Raw genomic sequence first — 23,867 nt, forward strand, 5'->3', positions numbered from 1 at the left:
GTTGTCTGTGTTTGCGTTTCTGTCTGTGTTCTCGCAGTCCACACCAGAGACCTTCTAGAGCACCTTAGGCAGACTCAATGTAGTGTCATGTGTTTATAGTATCGCTATGCCTTTATTGCTTTAGCATGGAGGAAGAGCTTGTTTCCAGGGCAACTGTAGCTTTGCCTGGGATTGGGATGACCATGGGAATTGATGTTACATTTCTAGCCCATGCTGATAATTAAAAGCAATAACTGAAAAGAGAAGTCATGTTTTTTTTCTTTCAAAGCTAATCTTTTGCTCCTTCCTTTTCTTTTTCTCCTCCCTCCTTTCTGTCCTTGCAGTGAACGACTTCACAGTGATCCGTAAAAAGTTCAAGTGCCCATACTGCAGTTTCTCTGCTATGCACCAGTGCATCCTTAAGAGGCACATGCGATCCCACACCGGTGAGAGGCCATACCCATGTGAAATTTGTGGCAAGAAGTTCACCAGACGGGAACACATGAAGAGGCACACGCTGGTGAGTGCTGTCTTGCAGCCGTTGCCCCCTAGGGGTGTCCTGTTACAAGTGTCATCAAAAAAAAAAAAAAAGAAAGAAAGAAAAAAATCTGTTATTCAATTAAAAAAAAAAAATTGATATTTTCTGGGGGATTTTCTGTTCTGTTTGATGATTATGGCTTACAGTTATGAAAACTCCAAATTTTAATTCTTAGACAGTTTTAATATTACATCAGCCCAATAAAAATTGATAGAGAAGTTAAAGCCACTCATATGTGGTCATTAAGCTGAGTTTTGATACTTTTGATGGTGTGGGCAGGTGTCAAGTCCTGCTGGAAGATGAGATGAAATCAGCATCCTCATAAAGCTTGTCAGCAGAGGGAGCCATGGAGCTTCCTAAATTTTTCAGGTTGATAACTGTGCTGATTTTATCTTTGATAAAACACATTGGACCAACACTCGCAGGTGACTCAGTAAGTCCCCAATCATTATCATTGAGTGTGTAAACTTCACTCTGGACCCCACACTTGTAGGATTTGGTGCCTTTACCCGCATTCTGCAAACTGGCAGCTTCTTTAGCAATGACCGTGTGTCTTACCCTTCTCATTGATCAGTGATCTTCTAGACATCTTCCCCATAATTGTATGGGCCATAAAATGACATTTCTGTTAAAAATAAGTTTTTAAAATGGACTTATGTAATCTTAAAATTTTCTCAGAAAATGTACGTTTCAAAATGAACAAAAATTAAATACTTGAAATACATTTTCATGATACGCCATGCATAATCATGGCGTATCATGCATCTATTTAAATGAGCTTCACTTTTAGAACTGAATTACTGAAACTTAAAAAAATATATATTGTAATCGAAAATGTCACTGAAAAACATGGAATGGTTTTTCCGTCCCACAGGTCCACAGCAAGGACAAGAAGTATGTGTGCAAGGTGTGCAGCCGGGTCTTCATGTCCGCCGCGAGTGTTGGGATCAAACACGGTTCTCGGAGGCATGGGGTCTGCGCCGACTGCTCGGGCAGAGGCATGGCCGCGCTTCTGGACCACAACGGGGAGACGGGCGGGGACATCTCCCCCGAGGAGGAGCTTTATCCTGGGGACCGGTTTCACGACGACCAGGCGGAGTGCGATGGGGACGGGGAGGGGGAGGAGGAAATGATGGTGGAAGGGGACGGTGAGATTTTGGGAGAAGGGGAGGAAGAGGCGGGGAAGTGGAAGGACTCAGGGATGGCCGCCGAGGCACACAGAGCACTGGACAATGAGAAGGAGGAGAGCGACTCCTCGGCTCAGGAGGGGGAGCAGCATAATGGGAGTGAGAAGGACTTTGCTTGGATCTCGTAGAACCCGTCAAGCCTCCTGCTTGTGGCTCGTCAACCAATCTCTGGAGATCTCCTCTGATCTCTCAGGCAGATTCCTCTGCTCACTTTACCCACTCGCCCACCCACTGTGGGCAGGCCTTCCTTTGTACGGAGATGCTGTAGGGTGATGCACGACAATGATCGAAACACTCAAACACTCCACACACACACACATACACCCCTTCTCAAGCTTGACCGCCATAGAAGAAGAGTAATCAAGAGATGGCTTGAGTGCAAGGCTTTTTTCCGCTTACCTCCTCCACTTCAGATGCAGTGTTTTTGTGTTTCTTCTTCTCGAGGGTTCAGGCTGGAGTCCAGCTGTTTTCTGCTCTGTCACAACAGGTATCAGGCTGCCAAGGACGCAGCCGGCGCTAGACTGCAACTTTGTATGTTTGCCATCACAATCATTGCAGAAACCAAGGATCACAGGCAGAATAAGGGGGACAGCCAGGAACGAGGGTGTCTCAAAGCGAGAGTCTAAATCTATTGCAAAGATCGAGTGTCAGGGTTGGGGGACTGCGAAGCCCCAAGTGACACATTTTCTTTTTTGAGTCCTACTGCCACAGACTTGCACTTTAATGACAACTGACTCCTATCAAAGTCCTGAACCCATGGTTTACATTTTTAATCTGATCTTTACTTACCTGAACAACTCGGTGACCGCACCTACCTTTAAGGATGTACCTTATGTCTTCTCTGACTGTTATCGCCAGATAGAAATCACTGAATCTTTGTGCAGATTGCTGATCATAGAGCCTATGCCTTTTCAGTGGGGTTCTTAATCTTTTCTTCTGTTAAGTTCACCACCTGGTTTCCATTGATCCATTCCAACAGAAGCTGGAGATTTGTACATAAAGATGTAAAAGAAAGGGAAAATAAAGGCTGTGTGAGACAGAGAGAGACAGAGAATGAACTTTGCTTTTACAAATTGGGGAGTTTAAAACAAAACGTTTCTGCTCTGACAGTCGATACGAGCGCACAGTGGACCTACCTTACACTAACAAACACTCTTTGTCTCTCTCACTTGTCTCTCTGGCTGAAGTTTGTGAAGATAGGACCTGTGAGCCAAGTCTCTCACACCTTTTTTTTCTCCCTGGTTTTATTCTATTTTGTTTGATTTCCTCCCCACTCAGACGTGTAAATTCCAGTTTCTCCACACAGAATATGCAGACACTTTTCGCGGTAACTCTTTTGCGTGCTCCAGTTCCTCCTGCTTTGTGAGGTGTAAAGAAAAAGGATCAACGTTGTGCTTGAAATTCAGAGATTTCAGTATTTGTAGAGAGTGTAATATTGATTTGTTATTTATTGAGAACCATTTTTTTCCCCTCTCTGTGTCTATGTGTGTGTGTGTGTGTGTACGTTTGAATGAGGGTTTGGCGTTTAGAAAGAGTCTACACTGATTTTTAAGATTATTTCTGAATTTTTTGGCAAAAGGTATTGACAATTCAAGTGAGGCCGATGACATGTCTTATTATTATGAATACCTATGATTATTGTTGTTGATGTTACTATTATTAATTATTCTTATTAAGTGCGGGATGCTAAGCTTTACTGTGTGTGTTTCTTTTTTTTGATATTTTATATCTTGTACAAAAAGAAAGCTTTTATACTTTGCCTTGTTGTGGATAGCAAGCCATGGGGCTTTTTATCAACCTTTTATTGTGTCAGTTTACGCTTTTTTCTGTCGTATTTACTTCTTTTTTTTTTTTTTGTACTACTGAGGGGAAAAACACATTCACTGTCCTGCTCCTCTGTTGAATATTGATTGAAACATTTATTCAGCTTATGCTTTTTACACCACTAATGTACACTAATTGATTATTATGGAACCAAAAAAAGAGAACAAAATATACCAATCTAGTACTTTTGTATACATGAAGTGCTTTTGTTTTGCAGTCAGTGTTTTAACGAGTGCTTTTTGCCTTTATAGTCGTGGTAAACGGTTCGTTGCTGGGTTGTTTTTATTTCATTTTGGGGGGTTTTCCCACGAGCCTGTCGCTATTCATCACAATTGAATTAAAGAAGTACACATGTTTTGTTTTTTTTTTGTTTTGTTTTTATTATTGTTGTTATAAATGAAGGGCTGGATGAGAGGGAACATCTAGTTTTTTGAAGACTGCAAGCAGATTTGATTTTTATTTTATTCCTTCACAGTTAAAGTGATACACAGTAAGGCAGCTTGCAGACTAAACACTCCTCTCTAACGCAAGTGTGTTGAGTCTGCAGTTTGGATCTCAATCTTAAAAAAAAAAAAGTGGAAAAGAAGTGCTGCAGCTGTAACATGTTGTGGAAAACGTGTTGCCTGTGATGGTTGCACACATCAGGCTCTCTGCTCTGCTGCCAGTGCCATGGACTGTACTTCTCATCAAAAAGAAAAAAAAAACCCTCAGCACAACTTGTGATGCTTTCTTCATTTCTAGCAGCTCTGCTATCCAATGTGTTTTTGATCCATTTCATTTTGAACTGTTCTTTATTTCTGGGGTTAAAAAAAAAGACAATGGGGAAGAAATTTTGATGAATGTTAGTAATGGGTGTGGAAGGAGCCCATGATCAGTGACAAATCTCTGTCCTGCGGTGCTGTTATGGCCACTGAGAGACATCTGGATGTATGTTTGATTCCCCTGGACCCTTCCTACCCCACACTTTACTCTCTTCTCACGACCTGTGCTGTATGTCCTCTTCCTCATTCCGGGTTGTACTTCAGGAAAACGTCCGCCATCGACCCCTCAATATGTGCCTCAATGACATTTTCTTTCACCTGCGTACTTGCGAGAGCGTCTGCGTGGAGAGATGAAATGAATATTTGTGTGTGTGGATAGAGATTACGGAGATGTGTTGTTTTTTTTTTCTCCTGAGAAGACAAATCATAACGGGGCAACTAGATCCTCTCTCCTTTCCTTGACCTTTCGTGCCCTGATTCTGTGGTCTTAACTTGCATGCCTGTGTTCATTTTTGTCATACCAAAGCGACATCTACGGCATCTGCGCACGGCGGTCTCATTCCACACAATGCAAAACTGGAACTGTTTGCTCTTTTTGCAGATGAATATGGGTATTCTTTGACGTGTACAAACTGCAATCCTCATTCAGCCTGTATAGCTTGACTCACACGTGAAAATCATGAAGCCATAGATATGGGTATATCTATATTCTACTATATTTAAAAAAAAAAAAAATTGGCGCTTTTTACTTTAGATTTTGTTCTTCTACTAAGAGTGATGTGTGTATACCTTCATATATCTGAATTTATATTACTATTATATATTATTTATTTACTCTTTCAAGTTTCAAAGGGTCTTTCATTTGTAAAAGGTCACACTTGAAGCTTGAGGTTTGTTTATTTTTGTTGGGAATATTTGTTCAATATGATACTGACTTTATAATGATTATTATCATAATCCTGTGTTTGTAACAAAATGTGGTAAATAATCAGAAAAAAAGAAAAACTGTCCTGTTTTTACTCCTGTTTTGTTTTTTGGGCAGATTTAAGTGCTCTTGTGCTGATTTTATTTCTTTTTGTTTCTGGTTGATAGTACTGATCACAGAACATTTTTACAGTCAACCATAAGCCTTCTGTTTCGATGTTGGGTCGAGCCCGCGAGTTGTCCAAGCCTCTTTCTAACTTCATGTTTAGTGGAAGAATTAGCTTGACTATTATTTGCAAAATCCAATCAGTCTCAATAAATTTTGAAATTGCTGCTGTAAAGACATGAGCAGTGTCTATTGTTTTTTTTCTTTTGCTTCTTTTTGTCCACTGGGGGGCGCAATAGACAATTTAGATTAAAAAAAAGAATCCGCTGGGAACATTTTTGTCAAATGTTCCCAACGTATACTGTATATATAAAGATCCACACTGTATATATAAAGATCTTACTGTACATATAAGGATCCAGACATGTTGCACTCCAGGAAAAGTTGTGAAAAAATCCTTAAATCATATTCTACTTTAATTTCTTTTTCATTTCAAAAAGTGACACCTGGTATTAAAATTTGAAAACCTTGTTTTTGTCCACTGGACAGCACTTTTATTAAACCTTTCACTTCCATCCAAGGTTTCAGGACAAAGTGACCTCTGTCCATTTTTCTAAATCCTCAATATTTTTTGTCTAAATTTGCTCAAAGATTTTATATCATTATCCTGCTGAAACACACACTGCAGACAAACCCTTTTCAATTTTCTGGCAGACCACCACATATATCTTGTTAAATGTCCTGGTAGGGGTAGCATGACCCATTGAAGTCGCCGTCACCGATTTGAGTTCCGACCCGATGACCTTCGCTGCATGTCTTCCCCCTCTCTCACAATCCACCTTCCTGTCGAACGACTGTCAAATAAAGGCATCTAGAGCCAACAAAAGTCTTTTAAAGAAGTATATAAATAAATATGTGTTGTTCCAAAGTCTAGATTGCACTATTGCAAGATGCTAGTCACATTATTAGCAAACATTTCATATTTCTTCAATAGTAAATCTTAATAAATGAAAAAGTTTTTTTTTTTAATATAGCGATACATCTGTATAAACTTGAAAAATGCATTGTAATAATAATGGAATTTTGATTATGTGTTAGACATCTAAACATAAAAGTCTAACAGGGCAAACACAAGGGCTCTCGAAAGTACTTGAGATCCAAAACACATACGTACAATTGATGTACTTTTGTTACTTTTGGTTGCATTCGTTTTTTTCTTGCAACATGGATTTGGTTAAGTATTTATATGTTAAGTACTATCAAATGATTTTCACACATCTTTACCTAGGATGTCAAAAAAAATTTAAATCTGATGCCAGACGTCTTCCATTCAGGTTTATTTTTCTTTACCGTCACATTACATCACACAGATCACATTATAAGCATCATACATGTTCATCCATCTTTTCAAGCACTAGTCAAAGGCTTGACATTCATACGAGTACTCCTTGAGTGCACCACTGCTCAGAAAGTGCTTTCTCCGTGTGTGTGTGTGGGCCTGCTGATGAAGACCAGAAGCAGAGCCCACCCAAAAACAGGAGAAATCGTGGCCTCCAGTGAAGACCTAAAGGCTGACGTCACATTTCCACCAAAAACTCTTCCAGCACTGAGCGTAGTCAGGGCGCTCCTAGTATGTTTGCTTCCACCATCAGCCTTGAGCTCCTGGATACTGAGAGGGGAAATCTAACACAAAACCCTTCAGTGTTGTATCTCCTAACATACACACAAAAATAAAGAATATCAAAAGAATGAGCAATGCTAGACATGCACAACGTCGTCAAACTCAATCAGACAATCGATGGGAGAAAAATAAAAGCGTAAGGCTCAGTAAAAACACAACAGCACTGAAAAAAATGGTCATTAGAGGGTGGGGTTTGACAAACGCCTGGACAGACAATACAAGCACAGGAGAGGGAGGTGTGGAGCTGCCATTGCAATGAAATACATGTGATTTTGAACAAATATATATATTGTTTTTTGCTGCTGCTCTTTAGTGAACAAAATGAAAACTGACATTCAGGAAAGCAGCACATCAATTTTGACATATTTGGTAAGAGAACAAGAAGGCTTTTTTTTTTTGATGCACATTTCAAGGGTTTAGTTTAGCTTAATGTACTGGCTAAAGGCTTGGGTGGAACCACAGTGAAGCTGAATAGCACATAAAAAGGAATTGCTGCGGTGAAAGGAGAAGCGGGGAAAGACACTAACAGCATGCTGTCTGTTGGAATGCGCAGGGCAGGATAAAGATGTCCCAAAGGGTAACAATTTCCATTGTGACCAAAAAGGTTGAAAGAGATCCTGACTTGAGGACAACTTCATGTCACAACCACAAACAACATTCATGACAACAAAAAGTACACAAACTCACACGAAATGACCCAGCTGGCTGAATATAGAGGACAAAATGATAAAAGTGGATCATAAATGTCACCAAAAGGCATGAAAATTTTTGTTCCGCTGTAAATGGTCATTGCACAAAGATAGTAAAGCAATACTGCATGGTTGTGTTATTCCATATGATTCATCAGTGTGGCGACAGATGTTTTTTAGGCGTTAACAAAACAAAATAAGGACGCACAACAATTTCTCAAAATGGCTAAGCTAGCCAGCGACTACACGAAAACAACAAAATGAATTTCTATAAGTTGTACATTCAACAGGTTGTCATTTTTTTCTCCCCTTTGCCACTAAGCTACAATATACATTGAATCAGTTCACTATAGGTTTGCAATTGCCTTTAAAAGTGAAAGAAAAAACATATATTCTGAGCAACTTTAATGTAAAAAAAAAAAAAAATGAAGAAAGTTTCCTTTTCGTATAACAAAGATACAACAAAACATGTGACAAAGCCTCACAGAACTCTTTATCTTGCTTTATGTACAACAAGGCCCTGAAACTGCAAATGTTACCGCATGTTGTGTGTGAACTTTGCTGTTTCCCGCACACCCGTCAGCAGTTAGTGTCAATCTCCATCCACTGGTTTCTAGGGAGAATACGTTGTTGAAAGTAAACTGGAATTTAAACTAGAGGTGCACCGATCAGTTATTTCCTGTCCGATTTTTTTTGAGGATCGGACCTGCTGAGTACGATTTTGATCAAAACTGTTTTTTCACTGCACATAAAAAAATGTGGTACATGTTTTTTGACAGAAGTTGTAGTTTTAAACAGAAAATCAGTGGATTACAAGATGATATTCATTCATAGCCAAGAAATGATGGGAGTTATTAAAACATTTTAAAAATGTGGAATAAAATAGATGTATCACAGCCAATTAAGCGAAAATTGGTATATTATTATCTCTGGCTATTTGACTGGTGCATCTCTAGTTTAAGAGCGAGTGATCTTTGAGGCTAAAAAAGTTATTGAAAATAGAGTTCCAAGCTCCATTGTTAAATGCAGAGCTAATGGGGACAATTTCAACAGCGGGGGATCCAGTGGCAGCTTTTGCTTAAATGGCACCCAGCAATAGCTTTAGGTGGTCCTAATGCCAACAGAGCAATAAGAGTTCTCTTGCGTGTTTTAACAAATAGAGTAAAGGTTTCAAAGATCTCAACATTTATTTTTTAAGAATTTCTGTGCAGTATAGCATAATTCAGTCCAGTCTAAGAAACTTAGTTATTAAACAAGTGATAATCAAATGTAGTCCCAATTTCCAAATAAAAAAAAAACAACCCTATGAAATAGCCCTTTTCAACAGCACCACAGTAGAGGTTGTAAATCAAAGAGCAACTTCAGCCTGCTGCAGTGTTCAGCCATATTTACAACTTTGAACGCAACTAAAAACTTGTTTGGAGCACAAATGAAAAAAATAAAAACAAAATCTTCAGGCTGGTCCTAAGCTGTGGTGCCCTGGGCAGTGAGCCACATTGCTCATAACAAAAACCGCCACTAAGTGGAACAGTGGGGAGAAAAGCCCGGTTTCCTCTGGGTTCCATTCTCTGCCAACTGAAGCTCTCGGTACATGGACCTGCTGGTGTTTACATACGGGATGGAGAGACCTAATGGGTGGCTTTTCATACTCTTATCGACAACCAAACCAAATGTACTGAACAAAAAAAGTGGTATCCAGCACTAATAATTGTATGTACATACATGAAATACATTATCTTAGTAAAACGTTAAGAAGCAGGAGCTTTTTTTTAATGAAAGGAAGAGCAAATTTGCAGCAGTGTGTCTAAAAAGCATGTGAACAATGCGAGGGGAAAAAAAACCCTCCAGGCAATGAACACTTTAAAGCATCTTCTGTTATCGAGATGATAACGTGTGGCTATGTACTGAAACTGGTGTTTCCCCGTCACTGCAATAAGTCTGGAACCGTTTTCAGCCCATGGCGCTCATCCTAGGAAAGGCAAAGAGATCGACGACCGCCGAGTACCACACTGTACTTCCAGTACCACACATCTCCAACTGTCAGTACTACAGTGTTAGGTACAACATCTGACACCAAGCACAAGATTGTAGCTGTCAAGATCACTTGCCATTAATGGGGAAACCCCCTGGGAGGGGTGCTCAGCCCCCTTTATTTTCCCACTGTCAGCCTGTGAATGGATCCCTCCAGACCCATCGGGGGAAAAAAAACAAAGAAAAAAACAACGACCTTTTCACTTAAAAATCTGTAAATACAAAACGTTCATGTATAAAAAACATGTCTATGCGCAGTACAGCGTAGTGCAATTTCTTTAAAGGTCGTAATACCCTTTCCTTTATGTTTTAACTTTTATTGGCACTTGGTGAATTTGGTGACTGGAAGAGGCCTGCTGGCCTAGCTTATCTGGAACACACTGATATATAAAAAATTTAAACGGAGCATCGTGAAGGCTTGAACTGTGATGGTGACAATGTCTGCTTAATGTTTTCTTTAGCTCTCATCAAAAAATTATTGGAGGTCTTTATTGTTTTTCTTGTAGCACATCTGACCTGCCGATGCTAGAAAACAACACAAATGTTTTCACGGAGACGAGAGGTTTGACGCTGTCGACTCAAATACGTGCCAAACAAAGAACACGTCCTCTGTGAAATCTGATCAGATTGACAAATAAAAAACGTGCAGCAGAATTTGTGAGAAGAAGGAGGCCAATGTACAGCATACATGTCTTTATGAATTTACACCTACTGACATAACTATATCTCTGCAAATGTGAAAAAGGAAAAAAAAAATCACACAAAGAAAGGGTTTGTTTTTATCATTTCATGTCTAAATCAAAGGTCAAAAGATGAGGTGGAAAGGTAGTCAGAAATTTCTAGACTTTAAAGCCGTATGGGGCTACTTTGAGTTTTAGGACAATATGAATAAATAGTTCAGCTAACATTTTCCTCAGAATTAACATATCATTTAAAAGAAAAGAAAAATAAAAAGGTATAGATTTTTTTATGCACAAGTTGAAAACTGATTGAGTCAACTGAGGAAATTTACAAAATTGACTAACAATGGACGTTTACTCTGGAAAGATCTGAGTGGCAACCAACTTTTGTTGTTTGAATTTTTCTCTCATTAAAAGATTTTCTATCTATGTAAATACACCAATCATAAGTGCTTTTTTTCTCTTTCACTTTGGAAATGTAAAATTTGAAAAAACTACATTTTAAAGAGGTGGACAGCATTTAATTTTTAATATTAGAAAGTTACTTTTTTCTTTGTCTTGTATTTCTTATTAAAAAATTAACCAGGTAACAAAATGGGCTCTAAAGTCAACTATTTTTATAGGTACAGATTACAAGTACTTCCATCATCTGTAGCAGACATACAGTCTTTTTATCCCTGCCCTTATTCTTGTGGCCTCAGTCTGACTTCAATATGTTTATTCTAAATAAGTAAGACTCCATTTTGGCCTCCAAAAAAAAAAGAAAGATTCTTGCTAGATTCGCTTCCACATAAATCAAGGGTTCCCTGATTTGCAAAGACTCAATAGATTCAATGTACTTGCTTTCTTCAAAGATTAAATATATATTTTTTAAAAACACAGGACAGCCTTGGCCACCTGCTAAGTTCAGTTTGGTATTTACAACTGATTAAATGCTCATTAACAGAAGAAGCTGGTGATTACTGAAATTTGACAATTTCCAGTTTGACCAGCCTCGACTGGTGATTTGAGTCAGGACTTCAGTCTTTTCTTTTATCACTGAACATAAAATTTATGCAACTGCAACCATGTTGCGCTGATGACATGATGATATTGTGATGGCTTTAAAAATGTTAAAAATGTTAGAAAATCGCAGAGTTAAGATAATGGTCTCCATTTTCAAGGAAATACACAAAGAGACTGATTATCATTAATATAATATGCAAAAAAAAAAACGTATGAATGCCAATGTCAAATCAGTTTAACTTTGCTTTAAATTAGTACAACTCTAAAGACCGCTTACAGCAATAGGTATAGACATATCTTCCATGTTTCTTAATTAAAATTATTAGAAGGAATTGAAATCTAAAATTTATATCGACAGGTCAAAGCTTTACAAAAACTGAAGTTTGGAGACTAAACCTTACATCGGTGCGTCATTATTCTAAAACTTGCCAGGCAATTTATCTTAGAAAACTATGAGAGATAGATGTATTTAAGTTAAGATTGAGAGAATGCAGTCTCTATGTGTTCTCCCTGCATCCACAATTATCATCATCAGTCAAACTATCAAGTTCAAAATGTTAAATGGTGGCTACAGTTCACATAGCATGGTAAACAATATCTTTAAGAACATCAAAATAGCCTTTTTGCTTCAATTGTGACTGATAACCATAGAGAAAAAAAAAATTATTAAATGCTGTCGTTCCTCTGATTGCACAATGCAACTGCAAGTTGATTCAGCAGCTTACTGCTGAAAATAAACTATACAGGAAATAGATATCAACTCTCTCAGGCAAACTTGGGTTACAGTGCTACTTTAGAAGACAACTTATCTCTGAAGGGTGCATAACAAGATATGGGCATATATATATATATACTTTATAAACTGTGCATTTTTCTAAAATATTTTGGGACATTAAATGAGAACTTTTTGTACCACTTGTGAATGATTTAGTGCAGTTTTGCAGAACTTAAAAAAGTTGTTTTTAATTAGAGTAACAAAGTTGTTTGATCCTAAAATTACATGTATTCAGATTTGCAGTCTATATTTCCAGTAAAAAGGCAGAACACAGTGTTGTTACATCTTAATCTAAAACCTATGTCTGTAAGTTGAGAATTTGGCAGATTTGATGAAGGCCCCTAAAAGGTGGCCATGAGAAACTGATCTGCAACAGTGATTTCACTGAGCACATGTGATTTTAACCGTTTAACCTCGGAAAAGAGCCACGACCCACCAAACAAAAAGTAGCTTACATAGTGCTCTGACAATGAACAGGGTATAACAAAAAGCTTATCTGTACTCTTCAAAATTGCTTTGATTTGAAGCAAGTGGGAAATAAAAGAATCTGATCAGCATCCAATTTGTTTTGTTTTCCTTATTTAGCTGTAAGTGAAAATGTCTCAGTCTTAAAAAGTCTCCGGATCTGGATAAAGTTATTTTTTTCTCTTTGTGTTTTGTTTTGATATTCTCATTGTGTTTGGAAACTGAAAAGAGATAAGGCAACCCTTTCCCCCTGCTGGCCCAGAGGAAGCAGCATTGAGAACCTTGCCCTCATCTCTTCGTGGAAAAAAATGTCAACCTCGCTGTCACTCCGAGCGAGGAGGAGCTCGTCTCCCACAAGCAGGGGAAGGCAACTGGATTAGTCGGTGAATCTCTGACAGGCTTTTTTCCATCGACAGGCTGTGCACCACATGTCTCTCTTCTCCATGCCGTATACCTTTCGGCACTTCTTAGCTTCCCCACGGGGTTTCCTTGGAAACAGCAGATGTGACAGTGTAAGGACATGCACAAAGACGTCATCCAGCTTCTCACACAGACACAAAAAAACAACAAAAAACATGCACATTCAGTCTTCTGAAATTAAACTACATCTGCATGAATCCAAAAAGAATTTTAAAAATAATTTTCAATTAGTTGAGAATACAACCCTAACTATTTTTTTACCCCATTGGATAAAAGATATAATAATAATAATAATAATAATAATAATAATAATAATAATAATAATAATAATAATAATAATAATAATAATAATAATAATAATAATAATAATAATAATGACCCACTAGTCATTGGTATTATTTTTGTTAATTTTACAAAGTGTTTTTCGCCTGTTAAAATGACATTCACAGTGAAAACATGTCTAAATTTGTTTCCTATCTGTCTGTGTCATATGACTTTGTTGTCTGTGTGGGGGTGAGCTACTGCAGCACTGGTCTCTAAATTCTAAGACATTCAATGCAAAAAAGTTTAAGTTTAAGAAGATGAGAACAACATTCTTTTAAGCACACACAAGTAAATGCAACTGTACTGTAGTATGTTAGAGGCAGAATTATCAACAGGTCACAGAATGAACAAAATAGCGTTAACATGGACAGTTCTGGAAAGGTACGTTTCATCTTAGATATAGCTTAGATGTAATGCTGTCTGTTCTGCAGAAACTCTTGTTGGGTCAAAATATCTGTTGCTGACCTTCGAGCAAAAATGCTTACTAACAATTGCAATATGGCAGGTGCTTCAAAGTAAGAATCTGTAACCATTATATCTTGGTAAGAATTATACAGACTCTGATGACAACAATAGGTTGAGGGGAATGTACATACCTGGTTCCTGCTGCTGATTTAGTTGCTGGCGTTACTAAAGGATGGTTCTTGTTAACGGCGGCGTGCGTGCCGATCGCCGGCTGCCGCTTTTCACCAATGCAAACAGTGCGAACATGTGTCACAGGGCCCTGCACAAATTGTAAAACATTTACTGACTCAGTGATGCACTAAAACAAAGAGGACTCACAGAGTCAGGTTTAATGAGAAAAAGACATATGAAAAAAAAGAATAATTAATTGCTATACATGCTATACATCCCTTTAATTACTGAAGCCTAATTATTTATGTTGTCATAAATAATGACAACATTAAAATGGTTATGTCAGAGATCTTACTGATAATCTAACAATGACCTGACTAATTACTTGTAAACCTGTGAAATACAAATCTGGATTTTTAGTTTCTCAATTTCCCACATTATGCACCTTAATTAAAACAGAAATATGATTTATTTCTAAGCTTAAAAGAAGCAAAAACAACTTGTGAAGAAAAAACAATAAGCCTATTTTGCAAGGGGACTGGTCCACAGCATTTTATTTCATTGAGTTTTACTTAAATATTTATGCATTATTAAAAAATGTTTCCACAGCATTTTGCAACCTTGCAGATATTTATACTTTTTTCCTCCTTTTTTTTCTGAATTTCTTCAAGCCACAATGTCACCTTCCTGAACTCTGAACTGAGCAACATCTAGAAGCGTCTTCTGCAGTCGCTAGTCACATGTCATCCAACTTTGCACAGCTGCGCTTCTGACATCAGCTCATTGTTTACCCTACTGTTTTCTGCAAAACTGCATGGTTAACATAAGTGTTACGTTATTAGAAAGCAAACATATGTGTGTTTTATAACTACATTTTGTGTTTTTGCAGATCTTAAACAAGTCTGTGCCTGAGAATGTTTAAGCTCTGATATGTTGGCCTGCATTTAATGAGCACAGACTGATTCATTGTAAGCCTGCCTTCAGCTTGATTTAACTACAGTACCTACATGTTTTAAATCACATTCAACATATGAATTCAAATACTTAACATCAAGTTCCTTGAAAATATTTCCATCTCTAAATGAGTACGAAGCCATTGCAAACAGGAGTGGTAGAAAAAAACCCTAATGTTGTGAAAGTAGACAAATACAGCTACTTTAGTGCAGCAAGGACCAATAAAAACTTATACAAAAAAAAATCAAATGGCTGTAAGTGGACACTGGAGGGAAGGAGTGAAAATTGAGATAAAAATGCGTGAGACAAAGCCTCACTCACCAGGGCGCCTTTAAAAATGACAGGAGGGGGCTGCTGCCAAGACACACTGATGCCATTCCCAGTCCCTGTTCCAGTTCCAGGCCCGATCCCATTACCACTGCCTATCCCAGCCAGCTCAGGACCCACTGGGATACTCACTGGAGCGGTGGCCTGGAACATGGACAACCACCCCACGCAGACAGGACAGGAACACCAAAGAAACAAGAAGGGACAAGAAATGTGCAGGGGGAAAAACAGATGAGAGGAGAACAGAGTGGAAACAGATTGTACAATTAGTGGGAAGGCATTCATTCCAGCTTTGCTCTTTACTTGTGATTTTTTAAAGATGTCTCAAAGATTATCAAAAATGCATTGAAAGGTATCAGAAGAGTATACACAAATTGTGCAATGTAGGACAAAAAGAAAACTGGTGAAGCAATTAGATAACTAATAAAATAAGTATTTTATGTGTATTTTTTATTATCATGGAAACATAAAAGGACAGAGTTCAACAAATGCAGTTTAAATAATTTAATTTGACCTCTGTTTATATATAAAGGAATGTTGCAGTAAAATGAAAAGGAAGAAAAAGCAGAGGGATGTGGAGAAGAAGAGGAAGAAGGTATAAAAGCAAATAGCAAAATCATAATGATATTTTGCTTCACTTTAACATAAAATTCTTATATAACAATAACATAAAACTAAAAACTGTTCTTTCGGTCACTGCTAACCTCCCGCATCTATGCTGGAGCAGATTTTCTTTCTCGGTTTTACCTGCTGATCTCGAAATCTGAACCTAATAATTGGAACAGCTGCAGCATTGACATCATGAATTAAAACCTTCTCAACTCTTGTTGTACGGGGTGTATGTGTGTGTGCATTACCTGGTAGGCATGGTCAGTGCGGATGTGGCAGAGTGTGGAGGGAGCCGACTGACTGAGCAGCGACGAGGTGTGGCTCTGTGAACCGTTCACGCCGACGTACTCAGTGCGGGACACGTCGCTCAGCGGGGGGGGGAAGATGGGCGGAGGGCCAGCCGTGGTGGGGGAGGTAGGTGTGAGGCTGGACAAACCCTCCGTCAGGCTGTCCATGTTGACTTCAATCTCTGAGTAATAAAAATCCTCCTCTCCATCGCTGTAATCTGAGTCGCTGTTTCGCCTGCAGAGAAAAGAATTAAGATTTTCTCAAAAACTTAAATATATTATAAAATTGTTTTTTTTATCCTGAACCCAACACCTCGGTGTTGAGAAATTGTGTATAATAAAAAAAATACATTTTCTTAACAGGAGGGGGCAGCAAAATTCTACAATCCTGTCAGTGTGCTTTATCTTTCAATGTGGGATTGAAAGACAAACTTTTACTACTGAATGTAACCCTAAAATGTGGGCTAGAAAAGCTCATTTCTTATAGGTTTTAACAAGGAATTAATGTTGCACAAACATTGTTACAATAGTATTACATCTCTAAGAGTCTACACAGCAACATATATGACAGGTATGTGGAAAAAAAATAAATCATATAAAGATTAGGGGCAAATGATATCAGCAGATCATGTGAGGGCAATATTAACTGTGAAAATGACAAAATATGTTGCAATAGATAGTGTTTCCTCTCTCCTCTCTTTTACAGTTATGCTTCCAGGACTTTCTGTGAGTGTTAGCATCTTCAGGCCTCTCAACCATGCCAGACTCCATAAGGATAAATATTTTATTGCCATGAAACTGTGACACTTAGGATACATTACAAAACAATAATTCCATAACTAATGCTCCTTTGCAAGATTAATATTATAAACACTTATATTGTGGAAATGATATATTTGTTATATTGTCAAACTGAGGGACATATACTATGATGAACTTCTATTTTTTTAATTTTCAGTTGAATTTAAAACTAACAACTTTATAAAAGATCCTGTAGTAAATTTTCCACTTTTATCGTCTTTTGGTTAGAAAAAATTGGAATTGGTGAGTCAAGCCTTAAATACAAGCAGAAATATGAATGTTCAAGGAAAAGCTTAGTTTGTGTGTCTCTAATGTAAGTATATCATTTTTAAAGGTTTGCAAAAGAATCAGTGCTTCCACAAAGGTTAAGTTGGGAATAGACTATGCGACTTTCACAGTCTTTAGAGATTTTGAAAAACTTGATGCACACACCAACAGACTGGTTTCAGCAGATTATTTTATGACAACTGATAGACTGAGTAACGCTTAACTGTGTATAATGCAGGCTCATACACTACATGATTTATGAAACCAACTGAAGCCAGCTGAAACACACACTTGAGAGGGTGACAGTTTAAGAATGGCAGTAGTGCACCAGTTTCTTGTTTGCCATTGATAAAACTTTAAAGGATAAGAAAGAGTTAAGAAATGGGTCAACAGAGATGGGTGACAATTGTTTTATTGCTGTACTCTCTCTTTAATTAGCTGTTGGAAAAACATGTTTGTAGTTGGACCTGTTAATGCAACATAACTGCATCCAGATTTGGCTCCAAACATTCAGACATGTTTTATTGACTGTGACCGAAATCAATTTGGGTCCATTTCACAAAATGTGCATGTTTAACCCTTACAAGCTGACAGACTGTTGTGCCAACTAGTTATCCTCATTGTTCTCACCCAGAGGAGTCGGGTTCAGAGCAATGCAGACCGTGCCCAGTGTACTATGTCTTCGGGGTAAGCAGGCTTTTACAGTTCGTACACTGTGGGACTGGAAAATTAACCCTAATCTTACTATGCTAAATGCTAGATTGCATGATAGATGGCAGCCAATGTCTCAAAAGTAATCAACGCCCTGTTTCACTAGCTAGTTTGATCATATGCCAAAACCTAAGATCCAAACCTAAATTTAATTTCTATGCCAAAATATCCAGAAACTGTTATGGCCACTTAACCTTTTTGCAGAGATATTTCCTTCTCTGAAGGTTATTTGTTTTTCAGAGTATAAAGGTATTCCTTTTAACTGCAGATGGTACAGGAAAAGATGCAGTTCACTCTTAACATCAAAAAACAAACATCAAGCTTCTTGCAGTTTATTTTGTTTCACATGAACATGTATTATTTTTCTTCTTCAAAGTGTTTCATGTGGTAGAATAAATAGCAATGTATAGCAAAAACTCAAAATTCCTGTCAAATATAATGATCATGTTTACATTTAGTAAAACTGTGAGGACAAGCAGAAATTTACAACTATGTCACATCAAAGCTTTTTGTGTGAATCAAATTACTTAAATTATTGCCTGGTGGTGGTGGTGGTGCATGCGTGTGTGTGTGTGCAGAAATGCAGTGGGAATAAAAACAGCATTGCAAGATATATATACATCATACGGTGAGAAGAGAAACAATGACTAGTTATTATCTCCATCCATCCATCCATTTTCTGTTCACCCTTGTCCCTAATGGGGTCGGGAGGGTTGCTGGTGCCCATCCCCAGCTACGTTCCAGGCGAGAGGCGGGGTACACCCTGGACAGGTCGCCAGTCTGTCGCAGGGCAACACAGAGACATACAGGACAAATAACCATGCACACACACACTCACACCTAGGGAGAATTTAGAGAAACCAATTAACCTGACAGTCATGTTTTTGGACTGTGGGAGGAAGCCGGAGTACCCGGAGAGAACCCACGCATGCACAGGGAGAACATGCAAACTCCATGCAGAAAGACCCTGGCCGGGAATCGAACCCAGGACCTTCTTGCTGCAAGGCAACAGTGCTACCAACTGCGCCACTGTGCAGCCAATAGTTATTATCTAATGTATAAAATTATTTTTTATCCTGCATCTGAAATAGTTTTGCTTTTGTTGGTTTACTGAAAGTAGGAGCTGGAGGAAGACAGAAATTCTCAGAATTCCTGTGATGATTATAAAAACTTACCCCAGGTGGACGGTGCGGATATGTCGCTGGATCCCTGAGGAGGTGCTGAGGACCTTTTCACAGTTCTTCCACAAGCACTTAAACATCACCTTCATGGAGTTCTGAAGAGATAAGAATTTTTATTTTAATAGAAGTACCTTTAGCAATATTAAAAATAAGGCCCTGTGCCATCTGCACATTATTGATTGGATAAGAGAAAAATATGTAGAGTTAACCAAGATAAAAAAAAAGTGAAACCATCTCATAATCGAACAAACACACTGCTTTGCATATCTATAAGGCTTTTGGATTTGGATTTTATGTAGTTTGAGCTATTTATGTCTAATTGGAGTTTACCTTTCATTCTTTTTTTTCTCAAAAAAAAAAAAGGAAATAGGAAAAGCAATCATCATCACACATTTTAGATAAAGATGCATCAGTTAATCGTAAAGAGATTTCCCTGCTTTCCCTTGATTCAGCATGATTGGTGATAAGCAGATCAAATTTGAAAAACTCTGTTTCCCCCATTTGCATCAAAAGTGAGAACTCGCATTATTTTGAATCTCTAAGTCCAATAACAAGCAGTACTATTTATTTAATTGAATAAAAATCTGATAAAGATTATGAACATATGCTTAGGTGCAAAAATGGGGATAATCTTGTTTTCCTTCACTTTCTATTGGATGTAAAACTACCATACCCATCAAAGCCTAGGAATTGGCCAATAAAAGTCTGATCGGTTCATCTCTGCTTTCAGAGTAGTAATACTGTAAAAACAGAAGTTGTACATCAAGTGATAACTTAGAACACATAAAATAAAAGATAAATATGACAGATAAACATGAGAGATGACAGAACATAAATATTTGCACATGCTCTGAGACTGACAAAACTGGAAAAGATTTGCTGATAAATTTAACCTCCAGGATGATACGTATATTATTGAGCAAACCATTAAATAACTCCCTCAGAAATGAATCATGTCCAGTTCTCTTCACATCAGACTTATCACAAAACACACAATACTCCTACTTGACTCTTAAGCAAACCTTTATGGAGAGATGGAATACATGTGGTCTGATTTTATTTCATTTTCTTATCCACATGCCAGTGCTGGCAGCAGTCCCTTAAGCAGGCAGAGACCTGCATCTGTGCTAATGAAAGATGGTGGGTGTGTGTAGTCTCATTGCTCTCAAACAGCCCATGAAGAAGAAAACAAATGATGCAAAAAATAGGAAAAAGAGCAATGGAACATGTTTTTAATGAACACTTCTGTTATTTTTTTCCTGAAATGTCTTCCCCTCTCTTGTTTACCAGGAACACACACTGTATTGAATAGTGTTTGCTATCCTGCTGTTCAAAGAAAAAAGGAAACAGCAAAGCGAGTGTTTAATCCCACTAACAATCACAAATCACTTAATTCCTTAAGAGATTTTCCTTTTAATACAGTATTTTTAACACATTTACAGTAGGACTTGGGATTGTTGTTAATTTATCCTCTTAAGTCATTGCCAGTCATTTTGTATGACTGGTTATCATACAAAATCAGACATCCTACAATCCAGTGTACAGCTGTTTGCCATGCAAATGTTCTAAACCTTTAGAGCTAAACTGCTGGTTCAATAAATCCCTGAAAGAGAAGCAAAACATTTTATAGTTGTGCTTGAGGACAGTTTCGCTTGGTGGAATCAAAACAAGAGAACAAATAAGAAAGAGTAGCTGGAACAACAAGTGGTCTGGAATGACCAGGCTACTATTCATGACCTTGACCCTGTCCATCAGTGTTCGCATAGCTCAATACGGATGGAAGCAATGGATGCCACTGCTTTCAGGGGGTTGTTTAGAATGATATTATGCATTACAAAGAAGATAATAAATAGAGACTTAAGACAGGTCTTTAAGCTGACTCTGTTAGGACATGTGGCTGTTCCTCTACAAAATCTGCTTTAGAGTATAATCCAATCACAGAGAAATTGGGGGATTAAGATAAGATTCCAGGTGCAGTACTGGGAAATCTAAAATACCCCATAGGAGCACAGAAATGCTGTACTTATGTGTAACACTCCAAAGAGCCAGTTAAAAGTTCTGTTGTAAAGAGGAACGCACCAAAACATAAGCTGCTGATCAGAATCAGATCATTTTCAGCTTGGTTATCAGCCAGTTGGAAATCCAGATGTCTGATCTACTTCTTTCCCCCATTTAGCGAACCCCACCATATATGACGTGTAACATGATGTGCACTGACAACACTTTCAGACGTGGTAGTTGTTACTGATGTTGTTACTGTTGTTATTTTTTTAATATATTTGAAGTTTATTTGGACTGCAGAAGAGAAGAGCGAGAGAGAGAAATATTTTCCACAGACAACAGGAAGGCTACTCATATTACAGCAAAGTTTCATTGCTTTTGGGTGGCATGTGTTGTAGTGAAAGAGCAGCTCCCAGCAGTTTGATTTCCATTGTAAGACCTTTGCTGGATGTCTCCCTCCCATTCTTCCCCATATTTCTCTTTGCCTGTTTCCTGTCTGACTGCTGCCTACAGAAGCAATAAAACATATAAAACAACAGTTTTGGCTGTTTGAGCCCTGTCATGTAACATGATAGATTTGGAAATGTCTAAAAATAAATGAGTTCACCTTTCATTGCTTGCTTTGTTGTGAATAAGATAGGTAGGCTCAACTAAACAATAGCCACTAGTCGTATAGTATCATACATATTTAATGAGTTCTCTATTTTTCCTTTGCACTCCCCTTTGTGCTTTACATTTGATCCTACTGGGAAGTGATAACTTGGCACACTTGGTACATTTTTTGACGGCCAAGATTAAAGCAAAGCCTTTTCAGAGATAAGTATAATGTATGCAACACTTGTACTTGAGAGAAAATATTGGCACAACTATGTCCAAAAATGTGCTTAATTTGTTGATTTTAACCTCTATGGGGATGAATGAGAGAAAATCTCTGACAAGTAGGTAAATTTAAATCTGTTAATCACAGAACAATGAGCATGTTGTCCTCACCTAACATCAGCTGCTCAAAATGAAATAGATCATTGTTCAATGTTGAAAGAAGGAGAGCCACTCCTTACATGTTTGATATTTGACACCAACTTGTTTGAATCAACGTCTATGGAAAATATGAACACCGATTAAAACTGTCAATGCCCAACAGTGGCAACATCACTTCACCATAAGCTGATGAGTGTAATGAGTTCTGCTTTGCAGAGTGCACAGCTCAGGTAGAGGAGACCTGTGCATGTATATCAATGATTGTAGGTGCACAATTGTACCTTGTGACGAGACACGCATATGATTTTTCCTCATTATTCATATTTTTCATGCTTTCCCAAAATAATCAACCTAAGAGTGGGTATTACTTTAGAAACAATTTGAAAGGATCAAAAATAATTAAATAAATATTTTTGCTTAACCTAAACAAAACTAAACAAATTTTGACCATCATAATATTCTATCAGGAAGCTGAAATAGTGAGAATGTCTGACTCTCTTGTGTGTAAATCTGTCTACAAGATTCCACTAGCCAAGGTCTCTAACCATTTACATTTAAAAATGATTTTTTTGTTTGATTACCTTCATGTTTTGTGGGTCATAGAGGCTACAGTGAAAGTGGTTTACAGAATGAGAAGCGGCATCTATTTTTAATCAATAGGTATGTTTGCATTTATCCCTTCATCCTATCTAATATCATGACTGGTTATCAAAGGAAAGGCATAGCTTTGCAGAAACCTCAGAAACCTTTACTGTATTACTGTATATGTGTATATATATATATATATATATATATACATATATATATATATATATATATATATATATAATCTCTCCTGCTAGTCCTTGGAAACTGAAAAGAGAAACTCCCACACAAACTGTATATTAACCCTCTTCAGCCACTGTAAGTGTGGAGGAAATGTATATTAATTTGTCCTCCTCCATAACACACTCCAACTGCTCCTGTATTTTTAAAGTTTTTCTTTAACACATGCTTTATCCCTCCACAAAAATCTAAATCATCTTCTTCGTTCTTGCTAAAGCGTCTTTTCCCCTGATAGGCCTACAAACAGTTGGGAAGCTTATTTATAGTGAAAACACTTCCACATTCTCGACTGTCTTAATAGAACAAAAACAAGATGAAGGGAAGTGAAAGAGTGAAGTTAATCTATTATTCACACAAGAAGAATGCGACAGGCTTTATGTCAGAAGCTGTAAACTGCACAGTGCTGACATTTCTGGAACTTTTCTGCTGTTTTTAAAAACAAAATTGTCTTTGGGAAACAAAAAAACTCCCTCACGATTCAAACCCAAATTTGAACAAAATTAATCTTCATTGTGTCAGATGCTGATCATTTTTACCTTTCGCTTTCGAGGGATGGGGTCCTCAAACATAAAATGTGTGCTCTCCGAAACATCCTCACTGGCATCATCTCCCTGGGCCGAGTGCAGGAAGCCCGTGTTGGCATCTTTGGAAAGTGGTGGGGACGGTGTGGAGGGCACTGATTGGTCACTGGCATCCCAGCTCCAGTTGCCGCTCGTTGAGCTGCTGTAACTCGTAGAAAGCACCTCTTTCCATGTTTTGCTGGCTGGCTCTGGATGCACAAAATAAACAGCAGAGTTTAAGATCTTCCAAAACCAAACTTATAACCAAATGTTTCTTTTCCCTAAACATATCCTGGAGTAATTACTAATTTTTCATTTCTGGAAACAGATCAAAACATGTATCCAAGCTTATAAATATAGAATGGAATTGACAGATATACTGTAGAATACAGTCCACTTCC

The 23,867-nt window shown here is 37.8% G+C and overlaps 2 protein-coding genes across 3 annotated transcripts in view; one reads left to right on the plus strand and one right to left on the minus strand.

The window, feature by feature from the left end:
* The window catches only part of zbtb46 (zinc finger and BTB domain containing 46), an 88,736-nt gene extending 83,178 nt beyond the window's left edge, over positions 1-5,558 (plus strand). Inside the window, exons 8-9 of the mRNA XM_023332712.1 lie at positions 324-499; positions 1,392-5,558. Of these exons, the coding sequence (XP_023188480.1) occupies positions 324-499; positions 1,392-1,832 (617 nt within the window). The 3' untranslated portion in view covers positions 1,833-5,558. The remainder of the gene's footprint in view (positions 1-323; positions 500-1,391) is intronic.
* Positions 5,559-6,639: 1,081 nt separating this feature from the next.
* Positions 6,640-23,867, minus strand: part of slc2a4rg (SLC2A4 regulator) — a 43,838-nt gene continuing 26,610 nt past the window's right edge. Inside the window, exons 4-9 of one of the 2 annotated variants that reach the window (XM_023331473.1) lie at positions 23,443-23,675; positions 19,097-19,197; positions 16,104-16,377; positions 15,241-15,390; positions 13,986-14,113; positions 6,640-13,133 (exon numbers count right to left, since the gene is read on the minus strand). In XM_023331473.1, the coding sequence (XP_023187241.1) occupies positions 13,022-13,133; positions 13,986-14,113; positions 15,241-15,390; positions 16,104-16,377; positions 19,097-19,197; positions 23,443-23,675 (998 nt within the window). In that variant the 3' untranslated portion in view covers positions 6,640-13,021. The remainder of the gene's footprint in view (positions 13,134-13,985; positions 14,114-15,240; positions 15,391-16,103; positions 16,378-19,096; positions 19,198-23,442; positions 23,676-23,867) is intronic. The other variant, XM_023331476.1, reaches the window with a different exon arrangement.

Source organism: Xiphophorus maculatus, chromosome 1 (genome assembly GCF_002775205.1).
Source record: "Xiphophorus maculatus strain JP 163 A chromosome 1, X_maculatus-5.0-male, whole genome shotgun sequence".
NCBI lineage: Eukaryota > Metazoa > Chordata > Actinopteri > Cyprinodontiformes > Poeciliidae > Xiphophorus > Xiphophorus maculatus.